This window comes from Schistocerca americana, chromosome 9 (genome assembly GCF_021461395.2).
Source record: "Schistocerca americana isolate TAMUIC-IGC-003095 chromosome 9, iqSchAmer2.1, whole genome shotgun sequence".
NCBI classification, from domain to species: domain Eukaryota; kingdom Metazoa; phylum Arthropoda; class Insecta; order Orthoptera; family Acrididae; genus Schistocerca; species Schistocerca americana.
Window position 1 is genome coordinate 24,465,943 of NC_060127.1, and position 17,949 is coordinate 24,483,891.

The 17,949-nt window shown below is 39.5% G+C and overlaps 1 protein-coding gene across 1 annotated transcript in view; it reads left to right on the top strand.

The window, feature by feature from the left end:
- Window positions 1-2,091: 2,091 nt before the first annotated feature.
- LOC124550981 (YY1-associated factor 2) overlaps window positions 2,092-17,949 on the top strand; it is a 36,194-nt gene continuing 20,336 nt past the window's right edge. Inside the window, exon 1 of the mRNA XM_047125801.1 lies at window positions 2,092-2,883. Within this exon, the coding sequence (XP_046981757.1) occupies window positions 2,355-2,883 (529 nt within the window). The 5' untranslated portion in view covers window positions 2,092-2,354. The remainder of the gene's footprint in view (window positions 2,884-17,949) is intronic.

The window sequence follows — 17,949 nt, forward strand, 5'->3', positions numbered from 1 at the left end:
ATTTTGTGATTATCTGTAATTTTAGCATAACTGATCAAGTTTTTGTCTATGTCTTTTACAAAGAAAACATTTCGCATATTAATTGGAACCATTTGATCATAGACAGGAAAATTACTAATTACATTACCAACTTTAGTAGCTTGCAAAATTTTTCCATCAGCAATTTTTACATTTATAGGTTGTTTTAAAGTTATACTCTTAGAAAAATATTCCTCATTATTAATAACATGATCAGTACAGCCACTGTCTAATAACCAATTGATTTGAATTTGATTGTTATTACTTGACTCTACTGTTCTATTTTGACCTATCATAGAATTAACCTCTGTTATAAAACTACTCATACCATGATCACTCTGATGGTAACCTTGCTTGCTGTGATGCCGACCGCTGCTAAAACCATGCTGCTCTCCTCGACCACGTTGCCTGCTGCCATAACCTCCACGCTGCATGTTGCCGTAATATCCACGCTGTACATTGTTATAGCCTCCACGCTGCATATTTCCATTACCTCTGTCGCTGCTTTGAAAATGTACTCCACGATGCCATGTGCCTCTGTTACTTGTTCTTCCCTGGGTACAATCACGTTTGAAGTGACCTGCTTTGCTGCATCGATAACATACTTGCTCCTGATTTCTTGAATTCAATTTTCTTTCTGTGTGAAATGCATTTGATTTTACCTCTTCATTTCCAGTTTTTGCATTCAATAATTGAATCTTACTTTTAACGTATTCAACTGTCTGGTCCTCTTCCTTCAAGACGTCCACTAAGTCCCCAATATAGCTCATTGACTCTGGTAACGTTCGCAGCATATAATTTAACTTCTCCTTTTCCGTTACTTTGGCGCCTGCAGATTTCAGCTCATTTACAGTTTTTTCAAATGCACTGAAAAATGTCCCCGTATCACTGTAATCACTTAACCTCAATTTGTCCAACTTGTTTCTGCATAATATTTGAAGGGCTGTAGACTCTTTCGAATATAATTCATCAAATTTCTTCATGATCTCGAAAGCACTTTCTCTGTCACTCACGAATTCTAGTTGCTTATTTGTGATTGCACCATAAATATAGTTGATAGCCTTCAAGTCCTCTTCATCCCACGTTTCGTTGTCTGAACTCACTTTTGCCCTCGTAGTCACTGTATAGCATTTCTTCATTTTTAGGTACATGATTATCCGCTGCTTCCAGTTCCCATAGTCTTCGCCATCAAATACAGGAATAGTTATATCAGCCATGTCGAACTTTCTGAATAACACGCGACGGCCACAATATAATATTTAACTTCTACTTTTCTTTTCAAGAACCACGCTCTGCTACCATGTTTCAAATCAAGTTCTCACTTTTACTTTTAAAACACTTTATTTAAAATATACACATGTTGACTTTATTAAAATAGGCGCACGAAGACTGACTAATGCGCCTCAACACACATACATATATACACAAACATCTGTCACCACTATCGATATTTCTCGAACATACTCGATATCCGATATAAATGTATTACAATTCCAACAAAAACAAAAGTACTTATTATGACTACTTTCTTTCCCAGCTTAAACATTGGAAAATATTCTGTTCTATTTCGCAGCAACTAATCAAGTTTTCAGAATACAAAAATGTGCATTAAAATGATAATGGATGTAAATCTAGAAACTCCTGTAGGCACCCTTTTAAAAGTTTAGGTATTCTACCTTTACTGCGTATTTGCATCACGATGACTCTCGATTTTAAAAAAAAATTAAGGTGATGTGCGCGAATAGCACACTATTTACACAGACAGTCATCACCATGACAATGATGCACCAAGAAAATAGCAAAGAAAGGAAGTGAAATGAGAATGAGTAAATGATATGTGAGGAGGCAAGCATAGTACACGTCTTAACTGCTACTTACAGAGCAGTAGAGCACACGCAGCCTGGTGTTGTCGTATGACAGGAGAGTATGGTCAAGTTAGCTCAATTTCCAGTTCGAAACGCCAATGCAGCCAGAGTTTGCCTGGCGCGAGATACTCCCCCGGTGAAGGCTTCATTTGGAATCACATCTCTGGAACTGGCAAGTGTCAATGTTTATCCTTGCTCTTCTGCCAACTGTATTGTTACGTTTGGCAACGCTGTCGAGCGTCTCTTCACAGATTTGAGTAATTTCGTAAGCGGTGGGCTTTGTTGTTAAATGGTTGGTTAGCTGGACAACTTAGAGGACATACTGTGTACCTGTAAGATGGGCAGAAATATGCACTAGTAAAAAAGTGTAGCGGTGTTTCGGATACTTCCCTACAGTGTGAGCATCTATTCGCTCAAAAAATTAATTGAAAACGGATAGATCACTTCCTAAAACAGTTGGGTACTACTAACATGGAATTGAAGTCTTCGAGCCAAAAATCAGCTCAAAGAAACAAACGTCAAGCAAAAGTGTTGGAGGAGAACTTCTGGGATTGTTCCGTGTGCACTTACAGAAATACCGCGGAGGCATTTAAGTGTCTAATGTGCGACGTTCGTAAGGGCACCACTACCAGAAAACCGAGGATAAATCCGCAGCTTGTAGCCCAGCAAGTTGCACAACAATACACGTCGACGGCGCCAAAAGTCGCGAAAAAGGAGGGAGGGACAAAAGAAGGAGGCACGAAGGACCCACCTCCCAAAGAAAAAACGGAGAAGAAATCCGGGACCCCAGAGAAAGCCTCCAGGAAAAGCGTGCCACGGATCAAAAATATTGACAGGACTACTGGCGTGACAAGTGAGGTCACTGTGAACGATGTTACAGTATTTATAACAGAGTACAAAGCAAAAAAGCCCCCAGAACACTGTAGTCAGTCAAGTACCGCGTCCTCGGAACTGGGAAGCCACTCAGAATCCAGCAATGACGCTCGGAGTAGTGATGCAGGTACGTTCAGCACTGCCCTCATTCCCCTTTCACTAATCTCTTAACTGTGATCATTACACTGTAATAATACATTTGTTCCATTTCTGAGTTGTGCCCACAAGTATTGTAAAATAAATTTTACTTTATTAATTGTTCTTTTAATCCCTAAAAATTACTGCCCTCAAATAAGATGACACCACCAATGTTCAATGACAGTTTACATTTATTCTATTAATACTTTTAATTTTAAATTTTGCAAAAAGAAACTGCTTATAGCTACACTGAAACCATTGTTACTTTCCTCTATCAATGCAACACCCATCTAAATTGTGTGTGGGGGGTGGGAGGGTATTGTAGTAATGAAATACTGATGTATTCCAGGTAACAAGAAAGTTTTCTTTGCATTAATTCAGCCTGACAATTTGGTAACCCAGCTTTTAAGAGTCAAGAGGTTTTAATTATCGAAAGAAGCTAGTATACTGAAGGCTTAGCAACGTTTTTACTGAACTTTGATGTGTGAGGGACAATTGTACATACCTGGCTACATGATATTCACCCAAGAAAATATTCTAATGTACACTGAATTGCAGAACATGGCTTAAGGCTAGGTACACAGAGAAAACACCACATATTGTGTAGACAGTTAAGTGAAAGCCCTCCCCCCCATCCCCCCCCCCCTTTGCATTTTTCAGTATTGCACAGATTTGCTACCAGTCAAATGTTATCACAATCAGATTTTGTGCTTTCACATTCACCAAATTCGCTGACTCACAACTAGATTGTCCTCTTTCATCATAACCTAGGCCTCAGGCTGCACTACACATCAATCTGTCATCACAACCAAAATTTTCAGGGGTTTCGGTCCATATGTAACTTTAGCTGACAGTTCTGAAATAACAATATTTGCTCTCATGAAATACGTTTGAACCAAGGGACAGTTAAACTAGACATGAAAATAATTCCCATAAGCTATCATATATCTTTAAATAAAGTTCAGAGAATTGTGATGCAAAATTGGAGACAGTTAAGTGGACTCTTAATGCATTCGGAAAGATGGTTAACCTTTTGTAATGAGTCTCCAGTTGGTTTCTTTGTGCAGCCTTTAAAAGTGCCATAGGCCTACATATGTCACTGGAATTTGTTTACATACAGATGCTATGTATGTAGTGTTGCGGAGAAACAGTAGCGAAACACATCATGGGAAGTAGCAGACTGAGACGCTTATTTTTTGTCCTGCTTATTACAGACTAATAAATTCCCCTGATTGACACTGATAGTAGTCGTTTAACTTTTCCTACAGAGTTTATAAATTTTGTTGTCATAACTTCGTAAGTAGACAGTCATGAATAGACAGACTGGTAACATATATTTAAGACTGCAGCTGTAATGTAATGGTCAATGTAGATCCTTTAAAATAGTGTAATTATTAATTTCACTCTGTCTCACTGCAGATACTGGTAATACACTTTGCTTGGTAATTGCCTACATTTATCACTATTTTACTTTTTTAACATCTTCTTCCATAAACAACTACACTGAGAGCAATGAACAGTATTCGATGATATAGTGGCCTACATAATATGCTGTAGGGTACTATCAAGAAGATATCTAGCTTCTCAGTCATCTGGAACTTTGTGTACATGTCCTCTACCAAAATTGCACAATACAAAAGACAAAATACAGCATGAGGGTCCACAGTTGATCATCTACTGGCATGAAACCAGTGGTATTCAAAAGTGTGATACTACTAGCATGTATGTCTTTGTTAAATTCACATTTCTGGTTGACTGGTTCCACTCCAAAGTTTTAAAATTATGTACATTGTTGTAATGTTCATAGTTGCATCGTAGCTGGCTGTTAAATGAACATGCTGCTGTGTTGTGTTCTTCAGTTTCTATTGGACGTAGAGGACTTGTGAGACTTTCATAGAAGTTTATGAATAATATCCACACATGCCCCTCATCCTCAGACTATCCCCAGGAACCAGCTGCAAAGGAGCACCCTCCTAGTCACCTAATTGCATAGAAGAATTTCTCTTATTGGAATGTGTGAAAGGTGGTGGGTAGGAATTGCCCTCGTGTGTATATATTTTTTTAAAATGTCCAGCTGTGCTAACTGCACTAATATGACATGTACCACACCCATGCTGCCTGCAGTTGGACTGTCACACAGTAAATGACTTCAACTGCAGCACTCACTGCCAGTTCTTTATATCACTTAGCAGCCACTATTTAAAACACCTGGTAATGACCTGAGAGCTTTCTGCTATTGTTAATGGCCATATTATGGCTTTATTTCATTGGTAGTAATCAAAAGAGGTCAAGTATTTTGTAAAATAAATTTTGTTAGTATTTATTGTTGGGAAATACGGAAGCGTCCGATCCCACCCGTCTGCTTTGACCCATGACGTCACAAATATGGCGGAAACAAAAACAAACACACACACTTTCCACAAGAAGCCTAATGACACTACCGGGACAAGTGCGGGAAATGGGGTGTTTTGGGTGGGGGGCAAACTAAATATAAACAAATTTAGACGCCTTGCGTACCTACAACGTGTAAGTGAAGACAGCCATGCATGAATACCGACCCACCTCCCCAGGGGTCATAACCCCTGCAACCCATAGAAGATAAAGATGCTTCAGTAGCTGATTAGTGTTTTTTGTCTTAAAAAAAAAAAAAAAATCTCACGGGATAGAACGAACAGATCAAAGATAAATATAATAAACTAAAACAGAAACTCGAGGAAACAGATAATTAAAATAAGTAATAAGTGTTTTTAAATTTTAAAAAAATCTTACGAGATAGAACGAACAGATCAGAAAAGTAAATAAAATAAGATAAAACGGAACTGGAGACAGCCACACTCAAACCAAACTCCGCGCCATCATGACGTCACACACGACACCCTTACGTCACGGGTCAAAGCCGACGCGTTGGATCGGACGCTTCTGTAGACCCTATTGTTGTGCTCCAAAATACTTTTCTTAGTTGAAATAAATTTTTGTGACAGTGTAATTACACTGTTGTGGCTGGCACTCCCAGTCCCTCCCAGCCATCATCTGCCTACCTCCTACCCTCTTCCTCCCCTCCCCTCCCCCCTTTCTTCACCTACTCCACCCAGCACAGTTCCTCATCTCAGCTTGATTTAGTCAGCTGAGTCCATGTAGCTGTGCAGGAGTGTGCTCTCTCTCTCTCTCTCTCTCTCTCTCTCTCTGTCTCTGTGTGTGTGTGTGTGTGTGTGTGTGTGTGTTTCTGAAGAAGAATTTGCCCAAAGCTAGCAACGTCTTACTTGTGCCTTTCAGTGATTCAGCATATCAGCTACTCACTGAGTTTTTATGTGTACTCCTTAAATTATTTTTAGACACAAGTTTATAATGTATTCTTACAAAGTAAGTTTCCTGCAGATAGAAGTTTAATGCCCTTTTCACCACTCACAAGTGTATTGGTTTGTCAAAGATGCCAAGCTACCCGAAACCCAAGCTGGGAAGCACACTCCTGCTTTGAGAAGGAAGAAGTGGGAGTGTCTCCTCCTATAAGTTCTGATGGACTATCTGCCCACAAATTTAACTATATTCTCATCTATATTTGATTTAGTACTTTTGTTCACATTAAACTGGTCAGTTGCCTTACTAAACAAAAATCAGGTTTTTGTTTTGTCCTCCTGCTATGGAGGGCCAGATAGTGTTGTCTGCAAACTGTGATCATTTGTTAGAGCTCACATAATAAAAAAAAAAAAAAAAAAAAAAAAAAAAAAAAATAAATCACAAAAGGTCATAACACATGTTGCTCTGAAGCCTCTCTGTTTCAACTTCTCTTTGTGTGTGTCAGGCACCATTCCACAGAAAAAAATTGATGGCTTTCAAGGAAAAAACTCCTGTCACTACAGTAATTTAACAACATTGAGGCTGCAATAAAAACTTGTTACTAAGACAAAAAAAAATGGTAATTCATTGACACACTTTCTTTTATTGACATTGATACTCTAAGCTCTGCTGCTGTTTCTAGGAACAAGGTTATATTGTTCAGAGTAACTATCAAGAGTTCTAGAATGATCTTGCACTCTGTAGTCAAGCAGGAATTGACATGTGCCTGCTATTTTAAATCAGGTATCTAAAAACAATCCTGTTTCTAGCCACTGATTTTCATACACAATAGTCAATATCAATTCAGGCAGGCTAGGGTTATTTTTTAATTTGAAAGATAATTGCTTTATGATTACAAAGAAATACTCCATTTGGACTAATCTGTCAAGTTCCTTTACTATAGTGCTCAGAACTTTTTTGTTTATAATTTATGGAACATTTTTTATTTATTTTTTTATTTTTTTCAAAAGTGCCAATCCATAACATTTTGATTTTTTTGTGGTGATTAGTACCCTTAGTACTACATTTCCTGAAAAGGAGAGCTTCCACTTTTACGTTGAACTGGTTTTTATAAACTATCAAAATTTTTGCCATACATAAAAACTGGTTTATTACTACATTATCACATAAGAGGCTCATAAAACAAAACTTAGCCATATTTAACATAATTTTACTTTTGGAAGATGAGCAAGAGACTCATTTTTCAAGCATTTCAAATGGTTCCAAAATGTATGTGAAAGGTCCAAAGACTTAAAGGTTTCAATTTATACAACTTCAGTGCACTCTGTTATGTACTGAAATTAACCAGTCAATGAACTAAAATGTGTTCCACTGCTTCAGTATCTTCCTTTGATGTAGAGTGATGCCTTCCTGTTGAACCAATAGGAACTGTAGCACTTAAATCTTCAAAACATTGTGAACAGGAAGTGAGCACTGATGGCGTTGTTGCTGTCCTTCAGTTGGAAACCTATATTCAGCAGCTGGTCCGTGTGGTAGCATAAAGTTCACTACAATTTTGTTTAACTCGTAACTGGTGTCTATATCTCTGCAATCCACCAGTCACAGCCACACACACACACACACACACACACACACACACACACACACACCACAAACATCCACCTTCTCAAGTTGTGAATCTGAATATAATCCTGCTGTTTGTGAGGTGTTGGCTGAACGAATGAAATTTCTTCTTTCTTGCTCTTTAAAGTGCGTTTAATACGGTCACCCATCACTTTGAGTCCAAAAATGTGTCTTATGAATTCCTTTCACAGGAATAGTTTGTTTGGACCATTCTTCTTTTTTCTGCTCCCAGAGTTCTTCGTTTTCCTCTTTGTACAAAAGAATGAGGACTGTGGATGTGTAAGATTTCACAACTCTCATAAAATCCTCAGCATTCTGAATCGAAGCTGTATTTGGTCTGGAAAGATTGTTTTGTAGCATGGTGCTTCAGCAGGTCTCCTACACAATCACAAGGCCCCTTCCTGTGACCAGTAGCACTGTATACCCAGTCAGTTGGCACAAGCGACTTACTCATTTCAAACAGCTAGTAACGTTTTTTTAAAATGGCTAGGAGCAGCATTAGAAATAATGATGACCTTCTCTGCCTCTGTTTGCAGTTGAAGAAATTCACGCATTGCTAACGAAGCATGTGCTGAGTTGTGTCCTGTGTCATCACTTATAACTGCAACAGTTGTGCTCTTGTTTTGAAAATACATCACTCCTGTAAAAAAGCTGGTCATTACTCCAATGATACCCTTGTACTTCTTGTGGGAGAATTACAGACCAGTTCTCAGCAACATCACAGTAAAGCACTAAACATAGTTCTTCAGCCGGTACACTCCCTCTCACTTCTGCAGTGTGTTGCAGTTTTGTCAGATGCTGGTGTATTCCTGCTTTCACCGACTATTTACCCAGTTCATCAATGAAACTGTCAAAGGCAACAGTTTTCTTAATTAGTTTATTTTCCTCACATGTCGTGTATGTAATTTCTGCAGAGTTATCTCCTACATCTTCCAGGCCAAGTGCCTGTAAAGACAGTCCTCCCTTTCAAAGGCAGTCTCCACATTCTTCAAACAAACAAGTCTCTTGCTTTATGTCACAGACTACAAATGACTTCACACGCCCAACCAAGGTGTCATATATCATGAGCTCCAGTAAGTTCTTCAAAGTTACCATACAAAGTTCAAAATTCACACAGTACACACAAAACAGACATCTTTAGGTGGGTGTGGAACTACCCACTTAGGTCACAGTGCATAAAATATTGATCTTCCAATATGTGAAGTTGTATAGTTGCACTTATAAACTGCAAAAGTTTCTTTAACACTGCGAGTCATGTACCTCTTCACTTTCACAACTTTTTGGCCTTCAACTGTTAAAGCTATAGGCCTAATGCATTTTTTTGTTAGCGCTGTGGCGAGAACAGTCCCATTTATCTTCCAGATAAAATGACTGCACCATTTGAACTTGAACTGCTTCTATAGGACTTTCACTTTCACAACTTTTTGGCCTTCAACTGTTAAAGCTATAGGCCTAATGCATTTTTTTGTTAGCGCTCTGGCGAGAACAGTCCCATTTATCTTCCAGATAAAATGACTGCACCATTTGAACTTGAACTGCTTCTATAGGAAGACCTTGATAGGGATATGGTCTTCCAAAGTCTCCTTTTACAGGCCTCACATTTCTTGATTTTTCTACCATGTACTTTGATACTGATGGAAAGTGCTTCAAAATTGTTTTCTTTGAAAATGTCTCTGGAATAATAGTTAAACTTGTACCAGTTCACTGTAGGATGCATAGTATTCAACAGGTGGATTGATATTTGTGAAAAATTCCTGACACGAGGTGCAGGAGTGCTTTGGTTCATTTTCTTCTGAAGATGGAATTTCTGCTTTGAAGAGTGTGGTCAGTTTTGCTGTAGTGTGTTCATCCATAGCTTTAGTAATTTCTCGGCCCATTCGTGATGCATAAGAGCTTATGACAACTTCACTGACCTCGGTTTCTTAACAGGACTAACATCTACCTCTGTAGTTGACTGATTCAGGGTATTTAGTTCTTCCTCTATTGATGCAAAATCTGCATCATCTGCACCATGGGAGGCTTCACCTTGTTCAGGTACTATCATTGTTGTTGTTCTGTCAAAACATTTAGAACACAAAAAAGCTGTCACTGGAAACATCTTCGCTTTGGAAGAGAGTCTTCAAATGAGAACACTTATTTCCATCCTGATCAAAGTCTGTTCCTTCGTTTGTCTCATATATATCTCTCTTTTATGGCTATGCAAATAGTCGGCACACTTCACATTCCTGTGGCCGAAGTCAGAAGACATTTCAAACAGTTCTTTTCACAAAATACAATGCAACTGTGCCAACTGGCAACTTCCTCACGAAAACACAGAATTCACTGGTCTCAGATTTCTTGGAAGCCTCTGCAGTAAACGAATTAGCACTGAACAACTACAATACAGAAAGCTGCAATGAACAGCCACAACAAAGAAACTGACAAGAAACTACAACGAAGTGTAAGAAATATCTGCAACAATGAAAATGAAAAGAAATAACTGCTGCAAAAAAGAAAGTGATAAGAAATAACTGCAACAAAGACAATAGAAATAAACATTGTAACAAAGAATTTAGTAAGAAACAACTCCAGTGAAGACATACACCATGTGATCAAAAGTATCCGGACACCTGGCTGAAAATGACGTACAAGTTTGCGGTGCGATCCATCGGTAATGCTGGAATTCAATATGGTGTTGGCCCACCCTTAGCCTTGATGACAGCTTCCTCTCTCGCAGACATACGTTCAGTCAAGTGCTGGAAGGTTTCTTGGGGAATGGCAGATCATTCTACACGGAGTGCTGCACTGAGGAGAGGTATCGATGTCGGTCGGTGAGGCCTGGCACGATGTCGGCGTTCCAAAACATCCGAGAGGTGTTCTATAGGATTCAGGTCAGGACTCTGTGCAGGCCAATCCATTACAGGAATGTTATTGTCGTGTAACCACTCCGGCATAGGCCGTGCATTATGAACGGGTGCTCAACAGTGTTGAAAGATGCAATCGCCATCCCTGAATTACTCTTCAACAGTGGGAGGCAAGAAGGTGCTTAAACCATCAATGTAGACCTGTGCTGTGATAGTGCCACGCAAACCAACAAGAAGTGCAAGTGTACCCTTGATGAGAGCTTCCACTCTTGCAGGCATACGTTCAATCAGGTACTGGCAGGTTTCTTGGGGAATGACGGCCCATTCTTCATCAGAGACAGTGGACCTAGGGATGTTTAGGAGTGTGGAAATCTCAAGTACAGACGTATGACACAAGTGACACCCAATCACCTGACCTTGTTCAAAGTCCATGAGTTCCATGGAGCGCCCCATTCTGCTCTCTCATGACGTCTAATTACTACAGAGGTCGCTGATATGGAGCACCTGGCAGTAGGTGGCAGCACAATGCACCTAATATGGAAAACATATGTTTTTGGAGATGTCCAGATACTTTTGATCATGTAGTGTACATTACCCTTGAAAGTTAAAAAAATGATTTTTTTTTTTTTAAATGAAACCTGTTGAACTTAAAAGTGGAAGCTCTCCTTCACAGGGAATATACTACTGCATGGGTACTAATCAACAGAAAAAAATTAACTTTCCTGTATTGGCATTTCTGGAAAAAAACTGTAAATTACAAAAAAAATTCAAAAGGTGACAGTAAAAGAACGTTGAAAGATATGTCCAAACGGAGGATACCATTGTAATTATAAACCAATTATCTGTCAAATAAAAAAACCTCTAACAAAATCTCTAGAACTGTTCATGAGATACAGCATTTTAAAATTTTTACCAAATTTTGCATCTTCCAAATGGTATGTACAGTGTTATCTTTGGAGGACTGTATCTTGGGTCAGGAATTGTTGTGGAGAAAACAAAAAATACGCGTTCTTTACTTAGTCCTTCATTTTGACATCAATAACATCTGAGACTATGAATGTAAATCCCCCCCCTTGTCTGAAGTGACACGGATTATGCCTGCAGTAACAAGACAGTTCAAGGACACCTACCATACGGGATGGCCCATCAGTTTAAGACATTGAACTTGGGTTCAGGTGATAGGGGGTTCAGATCTCTGCTTGGTCTTCCACTTTCTGTGGTTTCCATAATTTGATGAAAGTAGGGAGAGAAGGGAAGGTGGGCATGTGAATCAACCCAGAAAAGACAGAAGTGATAGAACTAAGTAGGAGGATGAGCCACAGTGTGCTTGGGGATTTACAAGTTGGGGTGATGAAGCTGAAGGTAGTTTTGTGCCAGTGTTGCTTTACGGCATTGAAACATCGAGTAGTATCGAGAGCAGTAGCAGAAAACTGATGGTGTGTGAAAGAAAACTGATAGTGTGTGAAAGAAAGATTTAAGAAATATTTTTGGGCCAGTGTAGGAAGAAAAAGGGTGGAGGGAACAGATGAATCATCTCAGTATTGTACAAAAAGCAAAGGTTAAGTGACTGCAGTGGGCTGGACATGTTGCAGGGATTCCACAAGTAGGGGAGGTCAGGGAAAGCATTTACAGGGAAGACCGAGAAAAATGATGGGAGGATCAGCTGAAAAGATATGCAACAAGTAGAATCACAGGAAACAGGATGGAAGGTGCACAGAACAGCATTTGGTGGAAGCAGTATGTAAGTTCAGTGCAAAATTTGCAAGGTCTCCGATTGCCAGTTAAGTAAGTAAGAGAATGAAATGCAGGCAGCCTATTTCCTTCTCTTATTCTTTCCCTTTGTGAGTTTGTACTCCATCTGTAATGACCTCATTGTTCATGGGACCTTCAATCTTAATATTTGTTTCTCGTTTTGCCTGAGCTCACCCTTACTTCAATTCACAGCATCATTCTGCCAGTAGCGCCCTCCATGGAGGAGTGTGTGGCGGAGGGTGGCTTATTCATAGCCTAGAAACACAGTCTGAATCTCCTAGTTCTCTTTTTTTTCCGTACTCTCTCCCGCTATACTTTTGGCTACTCAGTAATGTTGACACTCTGGGTATGTCTGTAAGGTTATCACTCTTGTCACCCATTAGTGTCTCAAGGAACAATAGTGAAAGTAGAAAATTGTATAGTATGTTTATAGTACTTGAAATGAGAATCAGTTTGATAAAAAGTAGAAGTCTCTAACATAAAAATATTACTGTTATTCTATCCATGATGGATCTTGTAGAACACTGCAGTTGTCATTCAATTAAGGATTGTTGGTGGAGAATGCAGTTAGTCACAAATACTTTTAAGAAACTTAATTTCACTGTCCTCGCCAGTTTCGAGTCGTTGTGATCATCTTCATATGGCTACACTGTGTTGTAGCACAGTATCAGAATTGTGAGCAGAATGTCATCTGCTTATGTAATGAATGGTTAGAGATATCAGCCTATGAAAGAATAAAAAAATATCATGGAAAAACTAATATCTGAAAAACAATCAGGTTTCACAAAGAAATGATCAAGTATTGCCAATATTTTGCACTAAAGAATTTACAAAACAAAAAAAACAAAAGAAAAAAAAAGAAAAGAAAAGAAAGACGAGAAATCAATAGGGGAAGCCATCTTGCTTTTATAGATTATGAAAAGGCATTTGTTAATGTGAACAGGGAAATGCTATGGAACATAATGGCTGAACAAGATTATCCTTTTCAACTCATAAATATTATTATGGGTCTATACACAAACACATAAATTGTATACCATGGATATGGGTACTATAACCACAAACCAATGGATACAAAGAAAGGGGTAAAATAAGAATGTTGTATTTGCAATCCTGTACGCAGGTGACCTAACACTGATTACAGGGAATAAAGGTACGACCTTCAGATGGGATCTGTGAGTTATAGCAGATAGCCTCAGAATGCAAACAAAAGTTTTCTGTAGATAAAATGATGTATTTCAGAGCATACAACCTGTAAAATCGAAAGTAGTCTTGAATAATAAAATCTTGGAGTGGGTTAAACATTTTAAGTGTCTAGGATTGGACATCACATAAGAATACAACCATGACATGGAGCAAAAATTAAATAAATATACTTGTATATGTGGAACAATACTACTAAATTTGCAAAACAAAAGAACCCTGAGGTTTTACAAAACTGTAGCAGCTCCAACCCTTATTTGTAGAAGTGAAGCATGGGTGACGGACAAGACACCAAGAAAATAGACTAGAGGTTCAAAAAAAGAGATTTGTAAGAAGATTGGAAGGACTTACAAGAGAAGATAGTAAAATAAATTAGGATATAAGCGCACAGTTAGAGATGTGTAGCCTAAATGAAAAAAATAAAAGCAAAATGACAAAATGGAGGAAAGATGTAAATGGCGTAGGTGGAGAAAGGCTTCTAGCAAGAGCTCTGTTATAAAGGCACTGGAAGAAGAAATGTAGGAAAATTATAGAAGAGATCGGTACCATAACAGGCAATTTGCCTAATACATGAAGTGAAGGTGTTTTGCCTCATTTTAGTCCATTTACATTTCTGTGAGGACACACAAAAAAGTGTGTGTATGTAAACAGCATGCACATATTCCACAAATCCCTGTGACACAGGGACACTTCATACTATTTTTCATGATAATTTACAGTTTCAGTTTGTTTTTCATTTGTTTATTATTTATTTATTTATTTATTTGAGCAAGAGTATCATCTTGTTGATTGTGAAATATGTGGGCAGCTTGTACTTTTTAAATACTATCTGATTCCTCCTAGAAATATTTAAGGGAGCATAACAAGACAAAACACTATTCACTAGAACAAATTACTGTAGCAGACGACATTCTGCTGGTGATTTTGATACTGTACTAATACACGTGTAGCCATGTCAAGATGGGAATGACCTGGAACTTCTTAAAAGTATTCACAGCTGGTTGCGTTCTGCACCAAAAATTGTTAAAAAATTATGGTTTATTTTTCATTTTTATTCCATCATTAAATGACTGTTAGGCTGTGTAATCTGCTTAGAACGACTTTTTGAAGACGTCTGCTGGTCTCACAAATTCTGTGTAAATCTATGTTCTGCCCAACATATGGGGGTATAATCTTTTATTTAGAGATGATCATTAGGCCAGTTGCCAAAGTATTGCATAATAGAGAAAGACAAAGAGGGGAGAGGGGTGAACCTAGCTAAACACGTAAAGTGTGAAATGTGCAAATACACTTTACTGCTCAACCAGGAAAGTCTTAGTCTCATCACTTGTTCATAGAACTATTTGCTGCTGATAAGTGGAAAAGTCATCATTGACATTAAATATAGGGAGTGGTGTTCAATTTGATGCCGTTCACCATCCAAGCAATTATTTGAAACTTGCTTCCATATCAAAACTGTATGGTGGACTGGATCACAAACCAGGGACCTTTGCCTCTCTTGAACTGACTCGTCAAGGCACAACTCACAAGCCACCATCAAAGCTTTGTTTTTCCATGACATTTTTTCTATTTTCCAAATTTCAGGATTGAATAACAAACCACTCCTCTGTATTTTACGGAATGAAGGGAAGTTACTGTAGTGGTAGTGATCTCTCTGACAGATTGACACAATAAGCTCAGCATCGACTAGCGACAGGAGTGCACAACTGCTCACCAGTTATGTAGCACACTTTTGTAGTGCTCCTGAGCATCCGAATTACCATCTCCTTTTCCGCCCGTGGCAGTCCATCTCCCGCATCGGCGGCCCAGGTCGGGGCTAATGATTGTGGTTCACGTGTGGTCCCTTCTCTCCGAACTGGAGTCTTTCCCTTTACCATCTCTACGTGCGGTCCGTTCACGTATGCCTCCATGGTGTACGCCTCGGCCCCAGCTTTGTCTGAACCTTTCACATGGCCCTAAGGACTTTGTTAACCCTGCGGATCCTCGCCAACACTTCCTCTTGATTCTTGACGTATTCTGGGCCTCTGAAATGGTTTACACCGGCGGCTCGACAGCTGGTGGTCGCATTGGCTTTGCCTACGTTCACGGTGGCCATATTGAACAGCATTCCTTACCCGATGGCTGCAGTCTATTCACTGCAGAGCTGGTGGCCATTTCTCGTGCACTTCAGTATCTCCGTTCATGCCCTGGGAAGTCTTTTCTTTTATGTATTGACTCCTTGAGCACCCTGAAAACTATCGACCAGTGCTACCCTTGTCTTCCTTTGGTACTGTCCATCCAGGAGTCCATCCTTGCCCTGGAACAGTCCAGTCATTCATTGGTCATGTTGGAATCCCAGGAAACGAACTTGCTGGCCAAGCAGCCTACACAGAAACCAGTTCTGGAGATGGGCATCCCCACAACTGACCTGTGTTCGTTATTACGCTGCAACGTTGTTCAGCTTTGGGAGACAAAACGTCAAAATCTGAGTACGCACAACAAACTGTGAGCCATTAAGGGGACCACAAATGTATGGAAGTCCATGATGGGGGCCTCTCACAGGGCTCCGTGGTTCTCTGCCGGCTCTGTATTGACCGTGCCTGGGCGACCCATGGCTGCCTCTTGCGCCGTGAAGACCCACCTCAGTGTTGGTGTAGCACCCAGTTGACAGTGGCCCATATTCTTCTGCTCTGTCCTTCTTTGGCTGCCCTGCAACTTCATCTTCGGTTGCTGGACATGTTATTGATTTTAGCAGACAACGCCTCATCGATTGATTTGGTTTTGCCTTTCATCCATGAGGGTGGGTTTTATCATTCAATCTAGGATTTAATGCATTTCCTTTGTCCCTCTGTGTCCTCCACCATAGTGCTTTTAGGGTGGAGGGTTTAATGTGTTGCAGAGTGGCTGGCTTTTCCTTTTTATTTCCGTGGTCGGCCAGCCACTGTAATCTGCTTCCTCGTTTTACTCTCTTCTAACTGTTTCTTGCATCTCTCTGTTCTTTTCTTGTCCTCTTTTGTTCCATTTAGTGTCTGTTGCCTTTTATTTGTTCTTGTGGTCTTTCCTTTCTTTCTGTTTTGTGTTGTATGTCTTGTCTGCTTTATTCTCACACTTGTGGCATTGTGTTATTAGGAACAAGGGAGCAATGACCTCGTAGTTTGGTCCCTTTCCTCCTCGTTTAAACCAACCAACCAATAAGCTCAGCAACTTCTTTAATACTATACAAGATTAGTAAACCATCTTGTGGAATTGAGATCCCCTACCCTGTCTTCTCTCTCTCTCTCTCTCTCTCTCTCTCTCTCTCTCTCTCTCTCTCTCTCTCTCTTTCTTTCTCTTTCTCTTTTTCTCTTACCCCCTCCACTCCCTCTCGTCCCCCTCCCCCCACAATTTTAATGAATAACGCAAAATGCTGTTCACTATACACAACACTTCAATCTCATTTGTGAAACGTACAATATGTTTTACCTACTCAGCAAATGGCAGCAAGCAAAATACATACAAAAGATGTGTAAATGTGTGAACTTTTGGAGTCTGTTGTTTCTCCTCCTGGCAGAGGTTGGAGAGAAAGGAAGAGGGATGGAGGAAAAGGACTGACGGGATTTAAAACATGAGAAGACCTTATTATCCCATCCAGTAAATCTCCCTGACCTGGGGTTCTGAGTGACTTCTCGGCAACTCTTTCCATTTCCTGAACCTCACCAGTACTTTTCCTTCATCCCTCTTCCTTTCCATTCAAAACTTCTGTTAAAAGAAACAGCCACTGGCTCCAAAAGCTCACACGTTTCTATTAAATTATCATTTATTTCAGATGCACTTGAGTGCAGCATTTGCATACTGCATGAATGAGTTGGGACTGCCAGCAGCAAGATTGTAATCATATTGTCACAAAAATTTATTTTAATGGATAGAAGTATTTTGTGGCATGATTATAAATACTTAATAAATATCTGTTTCAAAATACTTGACCTGTTTCCATTTAACAAATGGAAGAAAACAGTAATTTGTCCATTACCAATAGCAAAAAGCTCTCAGGATTGTGTTTCCATAGATTTTCCTGGCGTCTTATATGTTTATGCTCTTCACGAGTATGCTGCCGGATATGATTGTCTTCACTACACAACGGAAGTGCTGCAGTTTAACTCATTTTCTGAACAACAGTTAGGCTGCTGGCAGAGTAGATGTAACGGATGGTGTGTATCTCATATTATGGCAACAACTGGAGCTGGAAGTTTGGCATTAGCGGCAGCAGTGCTCGAAAGCCAAGCCTCATCGATGTCGTCATCGATGTCTCTTCTGCGGTGATTCTAGATGAAGTCTCTATTATCAAATCTCATCAGGAAGTGTATAATCTGCTGTCTCAAAGT